This window comes from Arvicanthis niloticus, chromosome 23, assembly GCF_011762505.2.
Source record: "Arvicanthis niloticus isolate mArvNil1 chromosome 23, mArvNil1.pat.X, whole genome shotgun sequence".
In the NCBI taxonomy this organism is placed as follows: Eukaryota; Metazoa; Chordata; class Mammalia; order Rodentia; family Muridae; genus Arvicanthis; species Arvicanthis niloticus.
The window spans coordinates 27,358-55,250 of NC_133430.1; the positions used below are offsets into that span (position 1 = coordinate 27,358).

The 27,893-nt window shown below is 35.4% G+C and overlaps 1 protein-coding gene across 4 annotated transcripts in view; it reads right to left on the reverse strand.

Annotated features, from left to right (window-relative positions):
• Positions 1-393: 393 nt before the first annotated feature.
• Tmem196 (transmembrane protein 196) overlaps positions 394-27,893 on the reverse strand; it is a 72,353-nt gene continuing 44,853 nt past the window's right edge. For 2 of the 4 annotated variants that reach the window (XM_076920908.1, XM_076920906.1), the window contains exons 2-5: positions 10,093-10,149; positions 6,496-6,750; positions 5,378-5,451; positions 394-3,049 (exon numbers count right to left, since the gene is read on the reverse strand). In XM_076920908.1, coding sequence (XP_076777023.1) covers positions 3,043-3,049; positions 5,378-5,451; positions 6,496-6,750; positions 10,093-10,149 — 393 coding nt within the window. In that variant the 3' untranslated portion in view covers positions 394-3,042. The remainder of the gene's footprint in view (positions 3,050-5,377; positions 5,452-6,495; positions 6,751-10,092; positions 10,150-27,893) is intronic. The other 2 variants (XM_076920909.1, XM_076920907.1) reach the window with 1 other exon arrangement.

Genomic DNA, 27,893 nt, shown 5'->3' on the forward strand with positions numbered 1-27,893 from the left:
TTAGTCACCCCAAATGCTAATGGCAAATAATTTGAGAAATTAAGGTTGGACATCAGAATTCTATTAAATATTGTTTAATTTGTGAAATTTATAATCTTGATCATTGCCCTGATGATATTTACCTTATTTCTTGTTGAATCATAGGGATTTTTTACTTTATTATTATCATTTTTCTATATCTTTAATGTCGTCAACTTCTCTGCATTAGAATATTTTCTAGCTTTTTCTATGTCAAATAATCACCTTTCTGAGTTTCATAATTCTCTGCCTCTGACTCCCTTCTTAAACATTGGCAGGAATCTGCCTCTTTGTCAGTGTCAGAATAAGAGTTTCTTTGCATATTTATTGAAAGAAATCATTTTCTGTACCATAAAAAGAACAAGACTCATAGGCTTTGTAGTTTCAAAGCATATGGTTTTATTACATAAACATCAAGAGTCATCATACAATGTTCCATTTCAAAACAGATGTGTGTATATAACACATATATACACATACAAATATATTTTTAAATTTCCTAGAAGTAACAGCTTTTTCTTTTTGCATTTAAAGCATACTCCACACCAGTTTCACATATATTTTCCTAATTTAACATCACATTATATTTCCTCAAGGGTAGAGGTATACTAAAACTATGATGTAGGCACTCATTTTTTTATTCTTTGTCAGTTTGTTGTTGAAATTAAAATTTCAATTACTTGAATAATGACTTAACTTCCCTCACTTATCTCAAGAATCACCTTATACCCTAAGTAAACCACTCCAATTTGAGCTAAGAAAGTACAAGGTTGAAATAGTTACATTTAAAGATGTGTCTAAAATTGATTACACACACACACACAGACAGTGAACTATTTAGATAACCGAAGTGATTGAATTTCTTTTTAATTGTTTCAAAGAAGTGGTAGCCTACTTCGGTTTTTTAATATGTGCTTTAATAAATAAATTCAAAGGTCATTAAATGTGTTGATGCATTCTAATTCTGTATTTTACATGCCAACAGAGAAATGTTACCAAAATTAGAGTCAGTGGTTTCTTCCTTAAAGATTAAGTCACCTCCAACATAAATTTAGTATAACCATATATAGGTGAGATTTCTATGTTTTTACAGTTAGTATATTTAGTGGCAAATATCATGCCTATGTGTAGCATGAAATGAATAGTGATGATGATGATTCATTATTTTAGATCAAATCTATGGGCACTATTTGTAGTATACCAGACAATGAAGTATCCAAACAAGTGAGGAAGAGTTTAAAACTATACCAAAAATAAGCAGAGATCATTTATTTCTGTTCAGCCAGAATTTTCTAAGGAGTTCATCTCAACAGATTTAATGATGACATTGTCAAAGGCGTGTGGAAACTTAAACCAAATTATTGCTGTTTTGTTAGCACAGTGAAAACTCTTGTCTTGCTTGTGACTATAAGGTGTTCTTATACTGAGCATGACATATACCAATTTAACTGTGATTGAGTAACTCAGAAAAATTAGTTGAAATTTGCTTAGTTTTAGGAATTAATAAAAATATGCAATGCAATGTTACTTATTTAAAATATTAATTTGTATGTTTCCAGAGATTAATTTTCACAAAAATCTTCAGAGTACATGATGTTTGATCTTTTATACATATTGTTGGTTGTTATTTTAATATTCTATTGTAGAAGAGAAGAATTGGCTCTAGCTATGTCTAGAAAGACAAAACATCAGTTTGTCTTTCAATTTTCTTATACTGAGAACTCCTTCAGATACTTTGAACATATACTTTCCAACACATGACCTTCATGTTAATCATCAAAGGAGATAAAACACCTAAAGTATAGCAAAGGTAGTGTTAACTTCACTTAGGTTACCACTTCCCAATTACTGAGCTTAATTTGGCTGAAAGTTATATGAAATAAACATATTAGGAATAATCTTAGATAATAATTTTTGTTTAGAAATAGGGATTTATATGATTGGAGTGATACTTAAAACTCAATATTAACAATTACTTTTACATAAACACCATAATCACAGTAAAATACCAACAACTAAGTAGTTTGCATTCATGCTTCAACATTCAAGTCACTCAGTCACAATGCTTATCTACCACACAATAGATTTAAGAAAAAGAAGGATGGATGGATAGCATAGAAATTAAATATGTGACATTGTGGGCTTAGAAAGCTTTGAGCAGTAGCCAGTGGAATAACCTCATACCATCACAATTTTTTTCCTATTACCTATTTACATTCATGTAGCTATAAATATATGCTGTGTGTATTTTTTGTATTTACAGTATATATACACCTATGTATATACATTACTTTATTCTTAGACTCATTCAGAAACATGAAGATCAATTTGCACAGCATAATGAAAACATCTATTTTCCTTACATAATATTCACTTGTTCAAAAGTGCAAAAATATCATACAGATTAATATTCTTTCTCTCACTAAAAAATCTCCTTTTAAGCTTCATTTTTTTTGGTAATTTACAAATAAATTATGAAATACAGTTCATTCACCAATTGAAATTAATTACAATGTTGTTGCAACAAGGCATTGCTGAGGTCTTGATTTTAGCATACTTGAAGTCATTTGTCTTTCAAAACAAAGACATCAATAAGTTATTGTTAGTTCTTGATGTGTTTACTTTTGAATTATTCATAAAATATGCAATTACAATTCTAAAGCTCATGCTAGTCAAATGGTGTTTCTGTACAGTATTAATTACTGCTATTTCCATTTAGTTTTTTTTTGGAAGAATCTTCTTCAGAGCAATTGGTCAGGCTGCTGAGATGACTAAGCTACATTTCTGGAAATACCCTCTAGAAGGGGCTAGAGGGTGAGTGAGGTCAAATTGAGAAGGAATAATTTTAGTGGATGCCCAGGAGAAATAACAGCAAGTCCAAGAATCATTTTAACTGCTGCTCCCAGAGAGGTCTTCAGCCTCTCCTGCCTCATGAACAACCTGAAAAATGTCCAGTTCTTTAAAACATTGATTGTACTCTTCCATTAAATATCAGTTGTGGTGCTCCATTGCTCATGTTGTCTGTCATTTCCTGTTAGCAAAATAACATGAGTTAATTAAAACTTACTTTTAGAGTAAGACATTGATATGCTTGATAGAAACACAAAAATTACAGCCATCGAAAAGCATTTTTTTGGGGAAGGACAAGAATAGATACTGTTGTTGTGATTTAGGAAATGAAATTTCATGGCATCTTGTAGCACATGAAAATGTTGAAGTGACAGCTTAGGTTTATATACACAAATTAGTTCACTCTGTCCACATGCCCAATTCTTCCTCCCTCTTCTTCAACTCTTTTCTGGAAGGAACTAACCTAGAAAAAAGATGTCTAAATGACTAGGTTTTCCCAATACCCAAGCTCCTTTGTCAAGCACATCAACAAAGTACCAACACATTCTATAGGTGTTTATAGAAAACCATGGGACCTTTATATTTGCAGTGAGAAAGATATTTGTTTTGTTTAGGCTTTATTTTGTTTTGAATGGAGTTTAGAGATGTAGCCCAGACTGATATTAAACTTGAGTAGGCCAGAGTTGCTTCAAACTTGCAATCCTTCTGCTTCAGACTCATGAGTGTTGAAATTCTTGGTGTCATGGCAAGCCAGGAAAATTGTTTATAATGATACTGTCACACAGTAAAAAAGCAACAATGAAAATGTGGGGCATGTTTTTAAAGGACTCAGTGAAATGTGCTTGGGAGACATGAATATACAGATACAAAAAATAAAGTAACATAAAAAGTTTCATTTGCAACTATAGAAAATACTTAAATATTAGATGATTTAAATTTATATAGTTTTTGATTATTGTTTGTTTGGCTGGTTGATTTTGAGAGAAGGTTTTATGTAGCCCAGGCTTTATGTACCTGAGGATGACCTTGAATTTCTGATCCTCTTGTTTTCACCTTCTGAGTTTTAAAAATGCAGGCATGTGAGCATACTTGGATAATGCAGGCACTATGCCTGGTCTACAAGATGCTTGAGATACTAGGCAACAACTCTACCATCTAGGTCACATTCCCAGGTCCTGTGTGTATTAGCTATTAAGCCTTTCTAATGAGAAGTCATGACATCAAAGGCCAATTCACATTTATCATAGTACATGTATTATAGGTAGTATATTAGCAAATTTGTCTATTATGCAAGATTGACAATTCTACATTTCGAGAAGCTGACTTTCAAAAGGGCAGCAAAAACATTTCAAGTGAAGCTATTTTCTTAGTCTTCTGCTTGTTACCCATTTCTATTTTGTTTCTGTGGGTGAGACTTCTAAGGATGAGCACAGTGAAAACGGGACTGAAAATGTGGGGTTATTGGATTGGTGTTAAGTTTATAATGATAAAAAGTGACTGACAGAAAAATTAGCCAAAATCAATTCCCAAAATTATTATAAAATTTAATGAAGCACATTATATTTATCCTGCTAGAAGAGAAAGAAAACTTCTTAGTAAGTACATAGAAATAAGAATCTCATTTGCCTCTTCTTTTCCCTAAAATGACTTCAAATAAAAAAGCCTAAAACTTATAAAACTAACATATCAATCTTTTTGTAAGATTTTAAGAAAAATGTTTTCTAAAATCTTATAAAGTCAAGGAATATTCTTAACAAAATTCATTCAATCACAGACAGTAAAATTACCATTAGAAAATAATAGTGAAAGTTAGTTTTAAATAGATGAGTCTCATCATTTCATTTGCAAATTGGCATTTCCAATTTAATAAGACCATACTCCTAATTTGGGCAAGAGCATACTTGGATATTTATAAATAAATATACTTCCTTTAAATGAACTGCAAATGTAACTTTTTGCATCCAGTTACTCTCTTTGGCCAAACTGAGAGCCTTGAATATTTATTGTCAACAACTGGAAATATGTGGAATGAATTGGAAATGGAGTATATAAGATAATTTTACCAAAAGAAAAAATCCATACAGACATTTTACTATATTAATGTTAAGCTTTGGCTATCTGTTCATGCAATTTTGGCACGATAGAAATACAGTTTGTCTTTATCCAGACTCATCTATTATTAAAAGCAAAAGTCTCATCTGTGAATGATGATACTGAGTCAGAATTGTGATGCAGCAGAGAATAAAGGGAATAGTGAATCATCCAAGCAGAACTGTGCTTGGATGCTTAGAGGCAGGCTGAATATTTTAAATACTCAACCAACTTTGAAGCTGTAAGATTTTGCCATGTAGGTTTAAGTCTGCTCCTCAGAGTAGCCCTTCTAAAAGTGATACTTTGAGGAGCCCACAGCATCAGTCCAGACTGATCTGTGGATACCATGGCTTTCTAATAGAGGCAGTGCTTCCTGTAGCAACATTACAACATGGTAACTCCCTAAAAGTCAGCGTACCTTGTAGGTAACTCTGGTGTCGGGGGCACCACCGGGCAGCTGGGCAAGTCGGTTATTTCAATAGCCCTCAATCTCTAATGTAAATATAACAATTATACAATAAATATTGAAGAAACATATGCAAAGAAAAGCTAAATAACACCAGCGTAAAAACAGAATAAAAGAGCTGCTATTAAAATGCGCAATAATCTTCTATCTTAATAACCTACTTTAAAACTAATAAGTCCTTCTATTTATGATGTCAATTCTTTTATTTTGAATGACATGAACAAATCAAAGAAAATAAATATGCATAACTCTTGCTACTATTTCTTTTAAGCTACAATTGCATGATTTTATTTTCAAGAAATAAATCAAAATGCAATTTGCCCATTATCTTAATGAGTTAGTTTTACAGATGTTTATCTTTTACTGAATAGATGAAGTAATAGGAACTGAATTTAAAAATCTGTATCAAACGTCAATAGGAACACATACAAATCTTTCTATAATGTTTGCTCCTTAATGCAGCTAATATAACTTTCTGTTTGAATAGGTTTCATGAAACAATTATGTAAGCAGCATTTTGTAAAATACAGGCAAAGCTACCCAAATAGGCATGAAGTTTAGATGAGAATTCAATGAAGCTTTATATGGATCGTAATATCTGCACTGATAGACAAGGCTTTTTGTCGCCTTACTAAAGAGCCTCTTTTATGCTTGAGGATCCAATTTACATAATCAAATGCATCTACTTATAAGCACAAAGGATGTACTGGAAAAGAGAATTCATGTGATTTCTAAAGCTGGCATTATTGATTGGAGGCTGTATTTAGTTTATGTTTTTCCTCAGTATAATACATAAAAATCCATATTTATAAGGCGCTCAATATTTTATAAAATGCTATTTTAGGAGCTATGGTTTCAAATAGACAGAGGCTACAAAATTCTGTTGAAAGTGGCTGTACTTATGAATTGCAGAGAAAACTAATTAAAAACCCCTGTTCTTAATATAATAGAGTCAAAATTACAAAATGTGATTCCACAAATTGCCATGTAAGCTTGCAAATTGATTCACCTAGATTGTAGTGTTCATTGCATGGCAAGCAGTATGAGGCAAAATGAAAAGAAAAACTCACTTTCTCAGCCATTTCATGAGAGTGATGCAGGGAATGTTCCCTTTCTGAGAACATCCTCCTTTGCTCATAGCTGGCTAGTCGACAAGTGAGCCAAGAGGAGACAGTGCAGCCCCCAATGCCGATACATGCCAAAGACATGGAAGCAAGATGCAGTGGGTACAGGGATGAGGTCTTTTTTGTGACTGCCCGAAGAAACTGAAAATTCAAGATGCCTCCAATGAGTCCACAGATACAGCAGGCTGAAAAGAGGATCATCTGAGAAAAAGAATAAAAGGGGAGTTAAAGTTGATAAGGCTGTGATGTCCAGAGCATAGAGACTCATATTGCTGCAGGTCAAGGATGGTAAACCTGCAATGAAAAGAATATGTTTTTGTTTATAAGAAGGTAGACAAGTGTACCTGTCAATAGAGACTCCGTTCAGTCTGACATACAGTTGATGAAGTACATCATAGAACTTCCAAAATGGAACCAATAATATATCTTATGAAACTCAGAAGGAAACCAAATTTAACTTTTGGCTAGATTCAGATGAAAATAATAACTGTGTCTGATATGCATGCTTGTTGTGTGAGGAATGATACCAACTGTGTGATCCCTAATACAATATAATTGTATTATACATTTATGAAATATTTATATAATATATTGTATAATACAACAATAATAGCGCAAGAAGCACTAATAAAATTTGGAGGAATGAATGATCAATTCAGATTCTCTGACTTAAATTCAGTTTCATTCTGTTGTCTTCTCTAAGTATTCAAGTATCTATAACTTTCAACCTAGGTAAACTTTGGGAATTTATCTCAGTCTTCTTTTTTTTCCTCATTATTTTTATGTATATATCTTCTGATAGGTATCTTAGGGATTTTTTTATAACCTGGCCCAGCATTGTTCAAATATTTTGGTTGCTCTCTGGCACCACCGTGAACTATTACAGTGTTGTTTGATTGAGTGTGGTTTTTACTGTTGATCTTACTATTGACTTACTATGAGTCTCTATTCATAAAGGTAATATGTTAACGCAGCCTAAAGAGGATTCTTGGCAGCATGTGCTTTCTGTGTAGTAAACATTCTTTGAATACTTAATAAATTTAGTTGATTATTTAAAGAGCTTCATAGCAACTTTATGTACTTCGGGAAACTGGTCTAAATTACGTTAAGAATTTATTAGATCTTTTATAAGGCTATACTAACTTATTATTCATTCATATTTCAATTTTCTGGAACATAGTAGCCAATTGCACTCCTCTTCCTAGTCCTTGGAACAAAACATGAGACCTCTTAGATGCTAGGCATGGACTACCTTGTACTTGTACAATTGTACTATCCCCACCCAAGCCTTTCTTGCTCATTGATACACCACACACATTTTATCTCAAGGACACTTATATTTTCCTGGAAATAATTTTTCTTTTTCTTTGGATCCCTAATAGGAAAAGAAAGTTGCAACTTTTTCAGAAGGTCTTCCTGGACATTATTAATCTCATCTGTTGTGTTAATTCTTTAGGGCAAAGAGTTTTATAACTTACTTTATAAACAGTTTTATAATTCTGTGTTAATACTCTTGAATGTAATAGAGTTTAAAATATAAGTATGACATGGTCAATAGGGGTGGAGGAGATGGAGGGGATATAGGCTGATTTAGGAGTAGAGAGAGGAAAAATTTACCCAGATAATATTGTAAGCAATTTCCTTGAATGAAGTTCCAGGTGAGGGCCAGGTAATGAATGAATGAAGCAGCACTAAACAAAGTTTGACAGGCAAAGCTTTCTATTAGTCCAGTTATTTGTTTCATTTTTCCAACTTAATTCTGCCTTACTTATTGTGGTTATATCAGGGTACTTATCATCAGGGCTGAAGGCCTTATGATGGAGAAATACAATCTTTGCATACTTGATTTAATATAGCATTGAAAATTACCAAATCACAAAATCATCCCATTTAGTGGCAATATGTATTTCAAAATTTAAGTAGAATCAACCAGTTATATCCTATTTTAAATAATATTCACTTGCCTTGCAGTTTCTTGAGTATATATTTTGGTATTTACTAACTCACAGATAATACTAAATGATTATACATTCTAGCATTCAACCAGGGAATGAATATTATAAAAGTAGATGGCATATTTATTTTAAAATAAACATGTCTCTTGTTAATGTCAATCTCAATATCTGCAATAGTTAATTACACTGCATTCATATGTGTTGGTAGAATATTGTCACCCATGAGTTAAAATATTAGAATTAGTGTTCAGATTCTTAATCACATACCATTCCAAATTCCATTAGACAAGAGATTCTAGACTGAAGAGGTATAGTAAAGAAGACATATTGTAAAACATTTAATGTACAGCATAAAATCCTTGGGGTGCCACTAATGAACTTCATAAAATACAGGAAAATAATGGATGGTCTAATGATAACTACATTTACATAGTAGTTTCTAATTAGAAAGACAGTGAAGTCACACAGTGCCTTAAAAATTAGATCATACTCCTTCCTCCTCCCATCACTTCCATTAATTTTTGTCTTCTTTTAATTTCTTCTTCAAATAAACTGTTTCAATACAATTAAAACAAGTATTGAGAGTTAAAAGGTATAGAAAGAATAAAGGCCATTCCTAAATAGCAAGGGAAGAATCAAAGATGCCAACTACAAATACAAATATATCTCCCCAAGGATTCCCATTTCATTCAAAAGTTTAACAATTATTAAACATAACTGTCACAGTGGATGATTTATCTGTCTTTCCTCAATAGATATGATTGCAAAAAAACTTTTGAGAAATATGGATAGTGAGGGTGACTGGGAGGTACCCATTTACTCCAGTAACTGACTTGTCATTGGAAACCCCCTTTTTTTGAGCTCAAAGAATATTCCCCAGTGTCCTTGTGTAACTAGATTTACCAATTTGTAAAGGTTTATGATATTTTCTATAGTACTCAGTAAAACAAACCATGTATTTTCTATCTTTTCAAGTCTCATGAAATGTCAAGAAGTCTACTTTTCAGCATGTAGTTAGCAGGGAGCATGCTGCCTACCCCAGAGTCCTGTGGTGGTACAACAAACATCTGAAAAAGATTAAATGTGTACTCACAGTAATAGACATGAATTAAATAAATCTTAAAGAATTAACTGTAACCATAGCACCACAACTGTCTTGGTGCTTTACAAATTTACTTTCTCAGTTAAAAAAAATCCTTAGGTCCAGCTTTATATTTAATCAGTTTAGTTTTCTAGAGAGTAAGCTTTACTTTTATTTGCTCCTGGAAGAACCCAGATGATTGCCTTCAAGTCTCTAAGTGGAACACTGTACACAATCCCCGATATAGCAAATATTAAAGTTAGAATATTCATATTCAAAAAGTGTACCAGAGCTTTTCAGGGACTTCAGTGTTTTTTTTTTTTTTCTGATCTCTTATACTCTTGATAGTTTTCTTTAAAACAATAAGTCCAGGATTTGTTTCCCAGTTTCCATTTAATTCTAAATTAGCAGCATTAAGTAGACAAAAGTTTTTTTAGTCATCATTTTTGTTTTGAATGCTTAAATTTCAACCCTTCAATGTACTATACAAGCAATGCAAAAACTTACAACAAGTCCTGACTTTTTTTTGGCGCACAGTATTCCACATATGCCACATAGAAGAAACTGCAAAAGAAAGGAAGAATTATTCCATTAACATAGAGAGGATGTATTTTTAGCTTATTATAATCCATTCATGACATTTGCTCCCAGGGACTTTACATGTTTCAGACCCCCCTCAAAACCAAAATGTTCTTGTTGTAGAATATTAAAGACTAAAAAAAAAAGACTAAAAAATTTATTTATTGTTTTAAAAAAGGTAATTGTGAGGTGAGACTTAAGCAAAATCAGTTTATCAACAGGAAAAAATGTGAAGTAAGGAAACTAGAATTTTGCTCCCCTTGTTTCATTTTACTGTCATTTCCTTTTCTACTTTCTCAGAGACAAACATTTTATATTAATATAACATTCATAGTTAGCACTTAGGACCCAATAAGTTATTTTATGGCTCGGGAAGATAATCAAGATAAAAAGATCAGACATCAAACAAAGAGATCATGCTCCAGATAGACATTATTTGTACCTCTCATTTTGAGATGCCAACTACATAATTTTGTCAAAAAGATCGTCTTTGTGGACATTCCAAAGAACCCAAACAGATGAAGGTATTGATAGCATATGTTTTCATATAAATAGAAAATAGGTCACAGAGCTGCTTTGCAGAAACATTATCCACCCACGATAAAAATACTTTGTATCATAAAACAGTCAAGAGTTTAATCTGGAAAGAAATATTCAGAATTATTTGAATGCAGATTCGTTGATACTTGACTTGGCCTAACCATGTAGCTAAATAATTAATTCATCAATAAATAATAAGAAAATTAATGACTTTCAATTTTACTAAGAAACCTGCTTCTATTTGATTTAAAATTTTTGTTGTTATCTTAGGTCAGTAAGAAGAAACAGTGAGTAACCATACTTGACAACTTGAGTTCAATTTCTGTGACTCACATAGTGGAAGGAAAGAACCAACTCCTGCAGGATATTATCTGATATTCCCATGTACAAACACATATACACACAAAGCTATAAAAATAAATGTAATATAATTTCAGAAGGTCTCAAGTTTTACTAATAATAACTAGTTTCAATTAAGTATTTTGTATATGGATATATTTTTAAAAAATACATACCAAAACACCTAAGATTTCTCTGAAATAACATGTATGAGAGGAATATATTGAAGAATAATGGGTAAGGGAAGTTGCTGTGAAGAAACTCTTCCTTAAGAAAGCAAGACAGTTATAAATCATGTAATATATAGCAAGAGAGGTTAGTGGGTTAGTTAGGATACATAAGAATTTGGTAACTATCTTAGACAACTTTTCAAATTACTAAGGAAATGATAAGGGTTGTTTATTTAATCAAAAAAGTTGGTTAATCTTTCCAAACATCAAATAGAAAAACTAACATGGAGTGCTTTGAGTGTTTGTATGTGCAAATTTCTGTAAATGTCACAGAAGAAAACAACTTAGCATATTTGTATAAATTCAGAGGAGTAAGCAATATTTTCTAAATATTATAAATAAATATAAATATCAGAATCAATGTTATAGACCAAAATATACCTTGGCTTTTTGTGAAATCTTTTGTATTGTTTCTATCCCACAGGCTTCAAGGTCTGAGCTCAAGCAATTCAAATTTGGACAAATTATATTTCTTTTACCTCCTCAAGCTTCAGATCAAAACCTAAGCATGTCTTTCTCTTTAAGTTTTGCTAACTAATCTGTTATTCAACTTGGAAGTCAATTTATCCCAAATTCATTCTTGAAATAATTTGGTAATAGCATAATTTTGTGTTGCTTACTTTGTCATATATATATATATATATATATATATATATATATATATATATATATATATTATCACCATTATTTATTAACAACAAAGCTTAAAGGGCTGGAACAGTGTAAGCAGCATTTTCTATTCCAACTACTTGGTTGGGACATCTAGATGTGAGGAAATTGTTTATTCCCATTTAATCACTTCACCTAGATGGAGCTAAGGACTTTTTTTTTTATTATTATAGATTTTTTTTATTAGATCTTTCATTTACACTTCAGATGCCATCCCCTTTCCCCATTCCCCCCCCCCTTAGAAAACCCCTATCCCATGCCCCCTTTTCCTTTTTGCATTTATACATTTTTTTAAAAAATGTTAATCATAGGCTTTATAAGTTTGGTATTGTTCAATCAGAGGTGTAACCCACTACCCAACCTAGATATATCTACTATCTTTGACTGGTGGAGATTCATGAACATCTGCTCCCCTGTCTCCCCCTCTATCTCTCTTTCATCACCTAGCTTCTCCTCTCCTTCTTCTTCTCCTCTTCTTACTCCTTTTCTTCCTCTCAGTACTCCTCCCAGAGCTAAGGACTTGTGAAGGGAAAATGTATAGTAGGAGAGATGTTGGGTAACATTTTTCTATTGACCTTTAGAAGTTATTTATTTAAAGTATCTAAAATAACAAAAATCTAAAGTACAATTATAGAAATCTTGGTTTAAATTTAACCATCTTAATTTTTGTTAGGGGAAGAATATTCCCCTAACAAAGTAGCAAACTTTTTATTCTATTGTCTGTCTTTATTTATAGCAGGTCATGGCACTGGAAGGGAACTTCACAGATGATCTAATCTAGTTAGTCTTGGTAGTTTACGAATCTCTAGAGGCCTGAAGAACTAGAAGCCCAGGCAAGTTTAATAACTAACTAAAGATTACACATGAGACTTATCCACCATACAGATAACAAATGCATGCAATTGAAGTATTTATTAAGTGTATGTTAATTTGTTTATACTTATATAGTGGAAATGGTTTTCAAAGGGGTCTCTGAGATTTTAGTGTGAGCATAGTTTGCATTACACTAACAAAACACCTGCTCACTTACAAGGACATCCTTTTTTTTTATTGGATATTTTATTTACATTTCAGGTGCCATCCCCTTTCCCCATTTCCCCTATCTAGAAAACCCCTATCCCATACCCCCTTCTCCATTTTGCTTTTATACAATTTTTTTTTAAATGTTAACCAATGGCTTTATAAATTTGGTAATGCTCAATATCAATCATAAGTGTAACCTAATACCCAACCTGGATATATCAACTATCTTTGACTGGTGGAGACATATGAACATCTTCCTCCATATCTGGCCCCACTCTCTCTCTCATCACCTAGATCCTCCTCTCCTTCTCCTCCTCCTCTCCTTATTCCTTCCACCTTAGCTCCTCCTACATATCACCCTTCCTGTTAAAATAAATTTTTTCTCTCAAAATACAGTTAGAGCATAACTATACCAATTTATGTCAGTAAGGTGCAAGATAGACCTAATATCCAGTCCATCATTTTGTTGACTAAGCAGAACCTCTGTCATCTCTCCTAAATAAAAGATTTAGTTTTGAACCTGGCTTTTTTCCCCCTTGGCTTTAGAATGAATGTCAGCTGAAAACCATTCTCTCAGATCTTTTCTCTCAAAGGAAATAGCAAGGATCAGCTATGAGACTATAAGTTTTCAACCCCATCAGAAATCCAGAATGACTGAATTAACTGAAATTATAGGAAGCACAAAGCATAGCTTCTAAAACATAGCCAATTTATAGAGACCGCTGAACACCTGGACAGTCCCTATACTACAGAACGTTGGAGCATCTGATCTTCAGCCTTCTGGCCCAGGATCATCTGACAGACCTAGTGATGCAGAATTATTAAGGGCTGATTACTCTGTCTTAGCAGATATAATCAGTCGACTATTCTGCAATATAGTGTGTCCTTTTCTGGACAGTGATTTGTCTGTAGATGGAAAGAGGCAATTCTTGCCTAGTGGCTGACTCACCACAATTGGAATAACTCCAAAGATGCTCAATTTCTTCTTAGAATCCAAGACAGGAAGCTGTCAGGAGCAGACAGGTCTCTAATCAAAATGAACATTAATACAGAAATGTTTGTAACGTCAATTCTGTGGATTTCTGATGTTTTGAAAACCAACTATTTATGTAAGGCAATCTGGACTGTTGTCTGTTAACTCCTCTCAGCTATTTCTAAAGAAAATATAGAAAACACCCTAACAATAAACTCAAAGCCATGAATTTGCTATAGGCCCTTAACTCACAGGCTAACCATCTCAAATAAGTTATAAAAGTTACAAAAGGACTGGGTCTAAGCCTTGTTTTCCTAAATGTGGTATACAGGCGCAATGCCTATGATAGTAACAATATTCATCTCACTTTTATATTAATAAGAAGCTCGTACCAATGAAAACCTTAAATTTGAAATCAAAGTAAATTTTGTACCATTTAAGAAATTATAACTTCATATTGATATTAATTATACAGATTTCTACCAGTAGGTTATGGCTATGCAATAAGTCCTAGCTAATCCTCCCTGTTGCAACAAAACCACTACTTTTCCCTAGAAAGACAGACCAATATTAACCACCTTAGTCCCCAAGCCCAGGGAATAGGGCCACCGACTCTTCCTTAACTTCTTCAAGCTGATTATGGGTGTTGAGATATTAGAAGAGGGGTTGGGGGAAGAATAAATTGATAAGCCTCTGACACTGTGTCTTCACTATATCCAGCTGGAATTCCAGGACATCAGACGTTCGAGTAGGTCAGCTCAGCTTGCCTGATGAGTAGATACACCAAGGCTATGTATTCTGCAATATAAAAATTCTCAAAACAAATTTTAGTATCAAGATAATTGTTTGTTTGAATTCAGGAATCTAGTCTTCTGTCGGCCTGCCTCTGTCATGTCTAATCCATATAATTCTGGGAGTTTCTATGAGGGTGTGCTCCCACCATCCTCTCATTCCCGCCTTCCTGCTCTTGCAATTCCCCAACACTAGGGAATCCAAACTTTCAGGTACCAAGGCTGTCCACTTCCACTGATTCCTGGCAAGGCCACCCTCAACTACCTATACAGGAGGAGTCATGAGTCCCCCCCCTTTGTGTTCTCGGGCTGGAGACTTTAGAATGGCTACTCCAGCTTGTTTCTTAGGACCATTTGCTTGAAAAATTGTTTTCCAACCTTTTACTCTAAGGTAGAGTCTGTCTTTGCACTGAGGTGTGTTTCCTGTATGCAGCAAAATGCTGGGTCCCGTTTATGCATCCAGTCCATTAGCCTATGTCTTCTAATTGGGGAACTGAGTCCATTGATGTTAAGAGATATTAAGGAACAGTGATTGTTGTCTTCTGTTATTTTTGTTATTAGAGGTGAAGTTATCTTTGTGTGGCTATCTTCTTTTGGATTTGTTGGAAGAGGGTTACTTTCTTGCTCTTTCTAGGGTATAATTTCCCTACTTGTATTGGAGCTTTCTTGCTATTATCCTTTATAATGCTGGGTTTGTGGAAAGATATTGTGTAAATTTGGTTTTGTCATGGAATATCTTGGTTTCTCCATCTATGGTAATTGAGAGTTTTGCTGGGTATAGTAGCCTGGGCTGGCATTTGTGTTCTCTTAGGGTCTGTATGACATCTGTCCAGCATCTTCTAGCTTTTATAGTATCTGGTGAGAAGTCTGGTATAATTCTGATAGGTCTGCCTTTATAAGTTACTTGGCCTTTCTCCCTTACTGCATTTAATATTCTTTCTTTGTTTTGTGCACTTGGTGTTTTGATTATTATGTGATGGGAGGTATTTCTTTTCTGGTCTAGTCTATTTGGCGTGCTATAGGCTTCTTGCATGTTTATGGGCATCTTGTTCTTTAGATTAGGGAAGTTTTCTTCTATAATTTTGTTGAAGATATTTATTGGCCCTTTAAGTTAGGAATCTTCACTTTCATCTATACCTATTATCCTTAGGTTTGGTCTCCTCATTGTGTCCTGGATTTCCTGGATGTTTTGTGTTAAGAACTTTTTCCATTTTGCATTTTCTTTGAGAGTTGTGTTGATATTTTCTATGGTATCTTCTGCACCTGAGATTCTCTCTTCTATCTCTTGTATTCTGTTGGTGATGCTTGTGTCTATGACTCCTGATTTCTTTCCTAGGTTTTCTATCTCCAGTGTAGTCTTCCTTTGTGGAGACTACTACTTTGTGGAGATTGTTTTTACTTCCATTTTTATGTCCTGGATGGTTTTGTTCAATTCCCTCACCTGTTTAGTTGTGTTCTCTTGTAATTCTTTAAGGGATTTTTGTGTTTCCCCTTTAAGGGTTTCTACCTGTTTACCTGTGTTCTCCTCAAATTCTTTGAGAATGTTATTTATGTTGTTCTTAAAGTCCTTTATCATCATCATTAGAAGTGATTTTAAATCTGAATCTTGCTTTCCTGGTGATATGGGGAATTCAGGACTTTCTAGTGTGGGAGAACTAGGTTCTAATGATGCCAAGTACCCTGGATTACTGATTCTTATGTTCCTGCGCTTGCCTTTTGCCATCTGTATCTCCTTAGTGCTACCTGCTCTGTCCCTGACTGGAGCCTGTCTTTCCTATTATCTTGGTTGTATCAGAACTTTGTGGGGTGGGTGTAACTACTGGGGTAAGTGCTGGGGCCCAAAATCTGCTCAGTGCTCAAGTGCAGACAGGATGCTGCCCAGGTTAGAGCTCTGGGAGCCCTGTTTCCTCTGGGTTCTTAGAGATTGGGGGCAGAGCTGCTGCCCAAGATCTGCTCAGTGCTCTGGCCCAGACCAAAGGGAACCAGTGCTCCAGGCCAGGAGTGACTTCCTGGGTCCTACAAGGACATTCTTTAACCTTATCATTGTTAACATTCGTTGCAATTAAATGAGTAGAAAGTTAGTAATTGCACTATAGTCTAAACTTTAATATTCACCATTTTATAAGGGCATTTGCTAATTTGAGGTTTTTTAGTACTTTATCCAAGATACCAAACACTTACTTACACTCATCATAAAATTTAAGTAAAAAATAAATTTACTAACATATTAATGATCTCTCTCTCTCTCTCTCTCTCTCTCTCTCTCTCTCTCTCTCTGTCCTCCCCCTCTCTCTGTGTATCCAACCCTGTTCCTTTCTTAGCCCTTCCCTTTTAAGACTCAACAACCATAAATACTAGAAGACAGCTAGCAAAGCCTTTCTATTTCCAGGACATGTGTAAGAACAGATGCCAAATGTAACTAGGAAAAATCTATAAAAATGTCATTCAGAGAAGGCAGGAATTCAAATTAGGTTTAACACACTATGCCTATACTGAGTGAAGGCCATCAACTATTGGAAAAGAGAACCTTTTACTTCTGACCAGTTGTTTATACAAGGCAGACCTTGGCTGTCACAAGAAGAAGGGTACAGAATCTTGAAAAATTATCAACCCTGAGGCCATGTGGACATGCCCTGTCTAAACTGAGACTGGCCTGTAACAACAAAGAACCCTTAATGTTACTCATCTGGCTTACACTGGAAGCCTGGACAGTGGGAATAACAAGTAATAAAATTCTAACCTGAAGAACAATGACAGAAAAAGAAGCTGTATGTGGAGAAGAATAAGTTCTAAAGCTGAAGATGGTCATGGGTTGGAGAATAGTCATAGTACTGGGTTACTGTCTGGAGCATGAGCCACCCACAGGTCATGAGGAACAGAATTTAAAGACTGGAATCTCAAAGATAATCAAAAGAAGAACAAAATGTCATTCTTCACTAGAATGATTCTTCTTGTACTGATAATTAAATTAGTATAGTAAATAAAATACACAATTCTTAATATAAAAGTCTTGAATTTTGAGCCAAAGCCTGCAGCCAAATTCATATTCAAATGTGAGATTTTGTGAATGATATCACATTTGGCCAGGGCATTGTAGTAGATCAAAGTATAGAGGTGATGAACAACTCTCATCTTAAGACAGGCCATTAAAATTATTTTTCACATTATATTAACTGCCTTAGATGAAATAATTTGGACCAAAGTTGAAAAGATTTCCTGGCCAGAAATCAGAAGAAGCCCTACCTTTCTTTCTAAAATTTGCTAAAATGAAAACTGAACTAAATACTTTAATAACTGTCACATAATCACACAATTTTATAAGAATAGGTTAATTTAAGGAAGAACAGAAACAATATCATGAAAGTCAAAAAGGTTAAAAGTAGAAACATAGCATCTGAGCAGCACTGTTTCTTCTGTAGCTGGGTTTAAAACTGTGTAAATCAACCACTGTTGGCTTTAATTTTTTTTTTAGTACAGTCCAATCATTTTTTTTTAGTTAAAAATGACCACTATGAATTTTCTTAAAACTATTACTTTGGAGGTTTACACATAAAATACACATTAACCCTGGCTAGACCACAGAATGATGACCCTCTGCCCTGGAATTCCTTCCTTTGGGACTGCATTTCCTTAATGATTCCTGTAAAAACTGTAAAATGTACATCAATTTGAAAAACATTTCTAAGGTCAGTGATTCTCAAGATTGGCTGCAGATCAATTAAAATGTACTGGGAATTTACTATTGGAATGTTGAGTAGAATCAGGAGTCAGCACTTTTTAATTTTACCAGGTGATTCCTGAGTACAGTATGGATCAAAGAGTCACAGGAACTAAGGTTCACACACATGATACAGTAGCATTGACTCCATGATTACTCTCAGGGAGAGGTGGAAAAGCATGAAGGCCAAATTAAGGCTGTTCACTAGAGAAATATTGTTTAAGCTCATAACAGAAGGTCAAGAAGTCAGGGTTGTTTGGTTTCTAATGGCTCTTAGAAACAGGTAGTTATTTCATCCTCCTGTAATTTTAGTCCACCCTGTGCCTTTCATCATTGCTAATAGATTTTTCCTTTAAACCTCTGATACTTCATAAACTTACTCTAAATATTTTTATGCTTAAAGTTAGCTTGATATATAATCAACCATGACATGGAATGATTTGGAAATCAGAGTGATTGTATATTAAAAATTGAGAAAATGGGTGCTGGGAAGATACAGATGCAAATAATAATTAAGAAAAATATTAAAAAGAAGGAAAGAGAATTAAGTGACTTCAATTATAAAAAAGCAGCAGAATATAAAATATAGTTCAAAAGCCTGAATCTCCTTTTTTATTTATAGAATACAATGCCTCAGAGTCTCAAACCCAAACTCCAAAAGACAAATGGAAAAGCTGTCAGAATTGACATAAAGTCATAACCTACTCAAGGGCAGACCCCATCTTTTTGTTTATGGGCCTTTTGTTTCATTTTGGTCATTTTTTCCTGTTATGTTTTTGTTCCTTTCTTTTGATTTCCTTTCTTTCTTTTTTTGAGAAATAAAAAGAGAAGGAGAGGACATGAAGTTGGGTAGTTAGGGAGGTGAGGAGGATCTAGGAGGAATTTGGAGAGGGGAAATGTGATCAACATATATGAAAATACTTTTTTAAATAAAACAACAATAACAGCTTTAACTTTAACCAGTGCAGATGTTAATCTGCTTATAATTAGGAGTTCCAATATTTAGAGAAAAAAATTGTCCTCTTCAAACTGGTGCTGAGGAAGAGGAAACCTAGAGAATGATGGGTCAGCAATGGTTGGGAATCATATCTTGATATGTAGAATTCTGACCCTGCACTTAAACCTTAACCACATACCATGACCCCAAAGATGGAATTGAGGCATCACTGGAACTCTGTTCCTCTTTCAAATGTGTAATGTGACCCACTGAATAACCCATCTTTTGTCTTATTTCTCACAAAAAAGAAAGGGAAAGGAAAATATCCAAGACACTTCAGGGAGAATATATGTTTGGGGAAGAAGAAGGAGGAGGAGGAGGAGGGGGGAGGGGAAAGGAGGGGGAGGAAGAAGCAGAAGCAGCACAGGAAAAGGTAGTCAACACTGTTTATGCTAGTAAAATGAAACAGCAGTTAAACAACAATGCAGGGCTATGAGAAGGCTAACATGAAACAAGAGCCAGAGATACCAAACAAATAAAGCCCTTGGTAAGAGCAATTATTAGTGATCTTCAGCAGCAATAATTATCTTGTGTGGCTTTTGAAAATGAAAATAGTACAGCTGTTTAGGGGAATATTATAGTAATTTCTAACAAAGCTAAGAGCATAGTCTTCCATATGCCTTGATTGGGCTTTTGTGTATTTACCTAACTACTTTGAAACCTCCTGTAGGCCTCACTAATCATTAAAAGTCAAAAGAAAACTGAAAACAATGACTAGATAGATAAACTGTGATTTGAAGAAATGAGACAGTTAATCATTTTGACATAGGCAAAATTTAAATGCACATTGCTTAACAGTCATACTAATATGTTTATTACTCTAGTGCCATACACTTCCTTTCCCTGTCAGCTTACAGGGAGTCACATTTCAGCAACACAGCAATCACTGAGATTTTTGCTTTTTGATTGTTTGCTCGTTTTATGAGTCAAGATCTCACTAACTAATATTACTGGACATAAAGTTGTTATATAGCCAAATCTTGATTTCTAATACCATTCTTCAGTGAAAAAAATTGTTCGTCTTTGTATACAAAGCTATGCTTTTGTGTTTATAATATCCTTTGATCTACTCAAGAGCACTAGAGTAGGTATGCCCACACAAACACATAACCCACACACATACTCAGTTAAGAAAGTTACAAGGAAAGAAAATAAAAAACACAGAAAACAAGAAAAAGAACAACAATTAAAAATATAATTAAAGGACTTCCGGTTTGGGCCCGAGCACTGAGCGAACCACCAGCAGCAGCTCTGCACCCAACCTCACAAAACCCAGATGAAGCGGGGCTACCAGGAGCTCTAACCAGGGCGGTATCTCAGGTAAGGAATCAGCAACACTCACCCCAAACAGGGAGTAACCGGGGCACACAGGGACCCAGGAATTCACTCCTGGCCAAGAGCATTGGTGCCTTCTGGTCTGTGCCTGAGCGCTCAGCGGATCCTGGGAGATAGCTCTGCACCCAATCTCACAGAACCCAGAGGAAGCGGGCTCTCAAGAGCTATAAGCCAGGCAGTATCTTAGGTAAGGAGGCAGCAACACTCACACCAAATAGAAAGTAACTGGGACCAACTGGGACCCAGGAATTCACTCCTGGGTGGGCGAACTGGTTCCTTCCTGTCTGGGCCTGAGCATAGAGCAGATCCCAGGAGACAGCTCTGTACCCAAGCTCACAAAACCTAGAGGTGGCAGGGCTCTCAGGAGTTCTAACCTGGGCAGTATCTCAGGTCAGGAGACAGCAATACTCTACCCAAACAGGGAGTAACCAAGACCCACAGGGACCCAGGAATTCACTCCTGGCCCAGAGCACTGATTCCTTCCTGTTTTCACCTGAACACTGAGCAGAGCTTGGACCTCAGCTCTAACCCCAGCAGCAACACTCATCCCAAACAGTTCTGACACAACCAAGATAATAGGAAAGACAGGCTCCAGTCAGAGACAGCTCAGGTAGCACCAAGGAGATCCAGATGGGGAAAGGCAAGCGTAAGAATACAAGCACCAGCAACCCAGAGTACTCGGCTTCATCAGAACCTAGTTCTCCCACATTAGAAAGTCCTGAATTACCCATATCACCAGAAAAGCAAGAGTCAGATCTAAAATCACCTCTAATGACGATGATAGAAAACTTTAAGAAGGACATAAATAACACCCTCAAAGAAATTGAGGAGAACACAGATAAACAGGTAAAAGCCCTTAAAGAGGAAACACAAAAATCCCTTAAAGAATTACAAGAGAACACAACTAAACAGGTGAAGGAATTGAACAAAAACATCCAGGACATAAAAATGGAAGTAGAGACAATTAAGAAATCACAAAGGGAGACTACCAGGGATATAGAAAAGCTGGGAAAGAAATCAGGAGTCATAGACACAAGCATCACCAACAGAATACAAGAGATAGAAGAGAGAATCTCAGGTGCAGAAGATACCATAGAAAATATTAACACAACTATCAAAGAAAACACAAAATGCAAAAAGTTCTTAACACAAAACATCCAGGAAATTCAGGACACAATGAGAAGACAGAACTTAAGGATAATAGGTATAGAAGAAAGTGAGGATTCCCATCTTAAAGGGCCAATAAATATCTTCAACAAAATTATAGAAGAAAACTTCCCTAACCTAAAAAATGAGATACCCACAATCATCCAAGAAGCCTACAGAATGCCAAATAGACTAGACCAGAAAAGAAATACCTCCCATCACATAATAATCAAAATACAAAATGCACAAAACAAAGAAAGAATTTTAAAAGCAGTAAGGGAAAAAGGCCAAGTAACATATAAAGGCAGACCTATCAGAATTACACCAGACTTCTCACCAGAGACTATAAAAGCTAGAAGATCCTGGACGGATGTCATACAGACCCTAAGAGAACACAAATGCCAGCCCAGGCTACTATACTCAGCAAAACTCTCAATTACCATAGATGGAGAAACCAAGATATTCCACGACAAAACCAAATTTACACAATATCTTTCCACAAACCCAGCACTACAAAGAATAATAGCAGGAAAGCACTAATACAAGGAGGGCAATTATACCCCAGAAAGAGCACAAAAGTAAGCCTCTTCCAACAAACTCAAAAGAAGATAAACACACAAACAATGCCTCTGCTGTTAACAAAAATAACAGGAAGCAATAATCTCCTCTCCTTAATATCTCTTAACATTAATGGACTCAATTTCCCAATAAAAAGACACAGGCTAACGGGCAGGATACACAAACAGGAAGACAAGGGAAAGCCCACACTCACATGGGAATTGAACAATACTCTACTCAATGATAATGTGGTCAGGGAAGAAATAAGGAAAGAAATTAAAAACTTTTTAGAATTTAATGAAAATGAAGACACATCATACCAAAACCTATGGGACACAATGAAAGTGGTGCTAAGAGGAAAACTCATAGCTCCAAGTGCTTAAAAAAAGAAATTGGGGAGGGTATACACTAGCAGTTTGACAACACACCTGAAAGCTCTAGAACAAAATGAAGCAAATACACCCAAGATGAGTAGACAGGAGGAAATAATTAAACTCAGGGCTGAAATCAACTAAATAGTAGCAAAAAAAAAAAAAAAAAACAAAAAAAAAAAAAAAAAAAAACAAACAAACAAACAAAAAAAACTATACAAAGAATCAATAAAACTAGGAGTTGGTTCTTTAAGAAAATCAACAAGATATATAAACCCCTAGCCAGACTAATCAGAGGGCAGAGAGACAGTATTCAAATTAATAAAATTAGAACTGAAACAGGGGACATATTAACAGAAACTGAGGAAATTAAAAAAATCATCAGATCCTACTACAAAAGCCTATACTCAACAAAATTGGAAAATCTGGCTGAAATGGACAATTTTCTAGACAAATACCAGTTATCAATGTTAAATTAGGAGCAGATAAACCATCTAAACAGTCCCGTAATCCTGAAAGAAATAGAAGCAGTCATTATCTAGTCACCAAAAAAAAGTCTGGGACCAGATGGTTTGAGTGCAGAATTCTATCAGACCTTCAAGGAAGATCTAAAACCAATTCTTTTCAAACTGTTCCACAAAGTAGAAATAGAAGGAACACTGCCCAATTCATTCTATGAAGCCACAATCATGCTCATACCTAAACCACACAAAGACCCAACAAAGAAAGAGAACTTCAGACCAATTTCCCAAATGAATATCCATGCAAAAATACTCAATAAAATTCTCAAAAACCGAATCTAAGAACACATCAAAACAATCATCCATCATGATCAAGTAGGTTTTATCCCAGGAATGCAGGGTTGGTTTAATATACGGAAGTCCATCAATGTAATTCACTATATAAACAAATTCTCAATTGAGGAATCTCGAATGGTTGAGAAGCACCAAAAGAAGTGTTCAACATTCCTAGTCATCAGAGAAATGCAAATGAAAACAACATTGAGATTTCACCTCACACCAGTCAGAATGGCTAAGATTGAAAAGGATGTGGACAAAGAGGAACATTCCTCCATTGTTGGTGGGATTGTTAGCTGGTACAACCACTATGGAAATCAGTCTGGTGGTACCTTAGAAAATTGAACATAGTATTATCTGAGGACCCAGCTATACCACTCCTTGGCATATACTCAATAGATGTTTCAAAATACAACAGGGACATATGCTCCACTATGTTCATAGCAACCTTATTTATAATAGCCAGAAGTTGGAAAGAACCCTGATGTCCTTCAACAGAGGAATGGATATAGAAAATATGGTATATTTACACAATGGAGTACTACTCAGCTATTAAAAACAATGAGTTCATGAAATTCTTAGGCAAATGGATGGAGCTTGAGAATATCATCCTGAGTGAGGTAACCCAATCATAAAAGAACATACATGGCATACAATCACTGATAAGTGGATATTATCCCAAAAGCTCACAATACCTAAGACACAATGCATAGACCACATGAAACTCAAGAGGAGGAAGGAAGACCAAAGTGTGGGTGTTTTTTTTTTTTTTTTTTTTTTTTTTTTTTTGAAGGAGTAGCAAAATACTCAACCAGATCTCCCAGGGTCTAAAGCTCCATTCTGAGAACAGAAAGGGAGGGACTCATGGCTCCACTTGTATAGGTAACTGAGGGTGGCCTCGTTAGTCAACAGTGGAAGTGGAGGGCCATGGTCCCCGAAAGATTGGATCCATAGTGTTGCGGAATTCGAGAGCAGGGAGGCGGGATTGGGAGAATGGTGGGAGCACACCCTCATAAAAATTGGAAGAGGGGGTATGGGATAAGGGGTTTGGGAGGAGAAAGGAAGTGGAGTTAACAATGAAAGGTAAATATGTAAAATCTCAAAAAAAAAAAAAAACAGATAATGGGTCTGGAAAAAAAAAGATAGTTTACTTATTTCAAACGATTTTCAAAGGTTTCCAGGAGATGCTTATTGGCTAAGATCTTATTTTAAGCTCTTCACAAAAGAATTTATGTCTCTGTTTAATATTCTCAAGAGAGATGCAAATCCTAATTTCTCTCAACTGACAATTGACAAAAGAAGAGTAATTTTACAAAAAGTAGAAAAAGATCTCATTATATATTATATAGATTGATTAATTGTTGACTGTTTTATAATAGTCCTTTGATAAAAGAAATTATTAATAAAGAATTATATTTCTTTAAATAGTGTCTGCATGACTCTCTGAGGGTGGAAGGGGCATGCCTTGTTTACTCTTAACTTTCTAAAACTGAAAGCTCATGGCAAATCTGCTGCTGATTGCCTCTGGCATCGCTGAGACCAATAAAAACTAAGCCACAACTATATGGAAGGACCCTTTTACTCTTAAATGGAATGGCCAGGACCCAGTTCCTACATGGGGCAGAAGATTGATGTGCATGTTTGATACCATAGAAGGCACAGCTAAATGGCCACCAAAAAGATTAATGAACTAAATAGATACCTCCACAAAACCAGGCCCAATTATAAATAAGATGAATAACAATTGGCATCCAGGGAAGAGAAATTTCCCTGAGAATTCCCTTCTTTTTTCCTTTCCAGATAAAAAATTAATCACTGGTGATGTCTGCTGTTAGAAGCTCTAATCCTGATGCTGGCTTCTGGACTTATACTACTCAGACCTCCAATGGGCCTTTGACAAGGACATTAAACAGCTATAGACTGACATCACTAATCTGATGAAATCCCTAGTTTCACTGTCTGATGCAATCTCCCCCAAATTGCAAAGGACTTTATTGGACTTGGTTTTCTCTTTTACAATAGAAAAGATTGTGTACAGCTCTAGACTGTGTACAGCCCTTAAAGAAGAATGCTGCTTTTACATAGACAAAACAGGGATGATTAAAGAGAGCATGAAATAGGCCAGAGAAGGTCTTGAGAAAAGACAGAGAGAGAAAGAGAAAAATGAGAGCTTGTACAAGAATTGGTCTTCAACCTCTCCATGATTGTTAACCCTACTTCCTTCCATCTTGGGACCATTAATTAGGTTATTTTTGCTTATTTCCTTTGGTCCCTGGGCCTTAAATAGGCTGACTAACTTTGTGAAACAACAGATAGATAATCTGATAGCAAAATCTATTCAGATACATTATCATAAATTAGCTATGGAGGACCACAAGACTCTAGATGAGGATGTTTCTCTATCCAGGGTGCTCCCAAGTTCCATCTCCACCCAACCTAAAAGAGGGGACTTCTGCCCCTAGATCAAGCAGAGAGGGGCCACCCAGAATCCCCTCTGTCTGTCGATCTGAATTCTTGCTTAGGCTGCGAGGCTAAGCACTGCAAGGGAATATAAATAACAGTTAAAAATATGTTTCTGGGTTCCCTGAGGGACAAGCCTGACAGCATAGGGGTTGATGTCAAAAGTATCACCTCTCCAGGAAAAAGACATCGGGACGGGTATGGCCCTCATGCCTCACTGGACAATGACAGGAGGACTGGAGCCATTACAAGGTCCCCTTTAATTACTGGAGGTCAGGCCTCTATCCCCGACTTGGCAAGATTAGAATCGCCACAGCCCTTCTATAATTGGAGAAGGGAGATGTCAGGGGCAGCCCTGCTTATACACTAAAGGCCTAAAATCAGCCATAAGCCTAAAATCAGCAATAGGCCTGACACACATGCCTGCTAACACAAAGTCTTGGGTCTCTATGGAAAAAACACTGAAACAGATGTCTATAAACTATTGTAAACAGGCAGCTTTTGTGGAAATCTACCAGCTTGAGTAGTTATATACCTTGTAAATAGGCAGCCTTGGTGGATAGTACCAACTTAGATAAGGACAAGTGAAGCATAGGCAGAGTCATAGTGACCTGACCCCTGAACCTTCACCCAGCTGATACCCTGTTCTGAAAGATATCTGTACTCCTCCTGAACATCTATGCTCCTGTGTCATCCCCTTTCCCACATCCTGCATTTTCATGTTTATAACCCCCGTGCTAAAAAGTAAAAATTATGATTTGATAATAAAAAAAGAAAAAAAAGAAAAAAAAAGAAATGAAAAGAAAAGAAATAACACACAGTGTCCCCCTGGCTCTGCTGACTTAGCTTCTGACAATCCATTTTCTTGTTCTCAGAAATACTTTGAATTATAAAATGTTATTGTGGTTTTTGTTAGTATGCCGGATAAAATAATTTTTATTGATTTCATTTTAAACTTCAAAGTTTGTAGTGAGTTAAAATGTCCTTCAACATAATTATAGGTCATATTTGTTTTCATATTGTAAAATGCAAGTTAATCTGTTGAACATTGATTATCTCCTTGGTGAAACAACTTGTATGATGTTGCCAGTGTAAGTACCCCAGTCAACCACAGTCATGGTTTTAGCCAGCTTCCTCTGATTCTTCAGATACTTCTGATGTAGGGCAAGCTAGATTGAAGTTGGCATAAAAGATTTTACCTCAGCCCTGAGTTATGATTGGAACAAAATCCTTATTTTGGAGGTAAAAATTGATTTTTTCAGTCTCAAAAAAGGTGTGTTCTTATGTGAGACAGAAAATGGGTCAGGAAAGTTATTTATGAGTATATATTCCAGACTATAATTGATTAAATATATTTTGGAAAATGAACTTTACCTAAGAATAGACACAGAATAACTTACCCTGCCTTGGTGAAAATAAAAGGCTAGGTGGTGTCCCAATATTCTTCTCTGAATGCCATGCTAACTCCTAGCTTCCATACTGCTAGAAATGACTGCTGTTCTGCATCATCTTTATTTCACCTTCTGGCCTTGAAACCAAACTGGAATGGCTGATCCTGTTTGTAAATTTGACACATCTGAGAAGAATTGCCTCTTTCAGATTGATCTATGGAGATGTCGGTGGAGCATTTTTTTCATTGCTAATTGAAATAGGAGAGGCCATTTCTTTTGTGAGTGGCAAGCCTGGGCAGGCAGGCCTGGAGTGTATATGCAAGGTAGGTAAGTTAAGTTTAAGCCTGGAAGCAACCTGATAAGTAGTCTTCTTCCATGGCCTCTGCTTCAG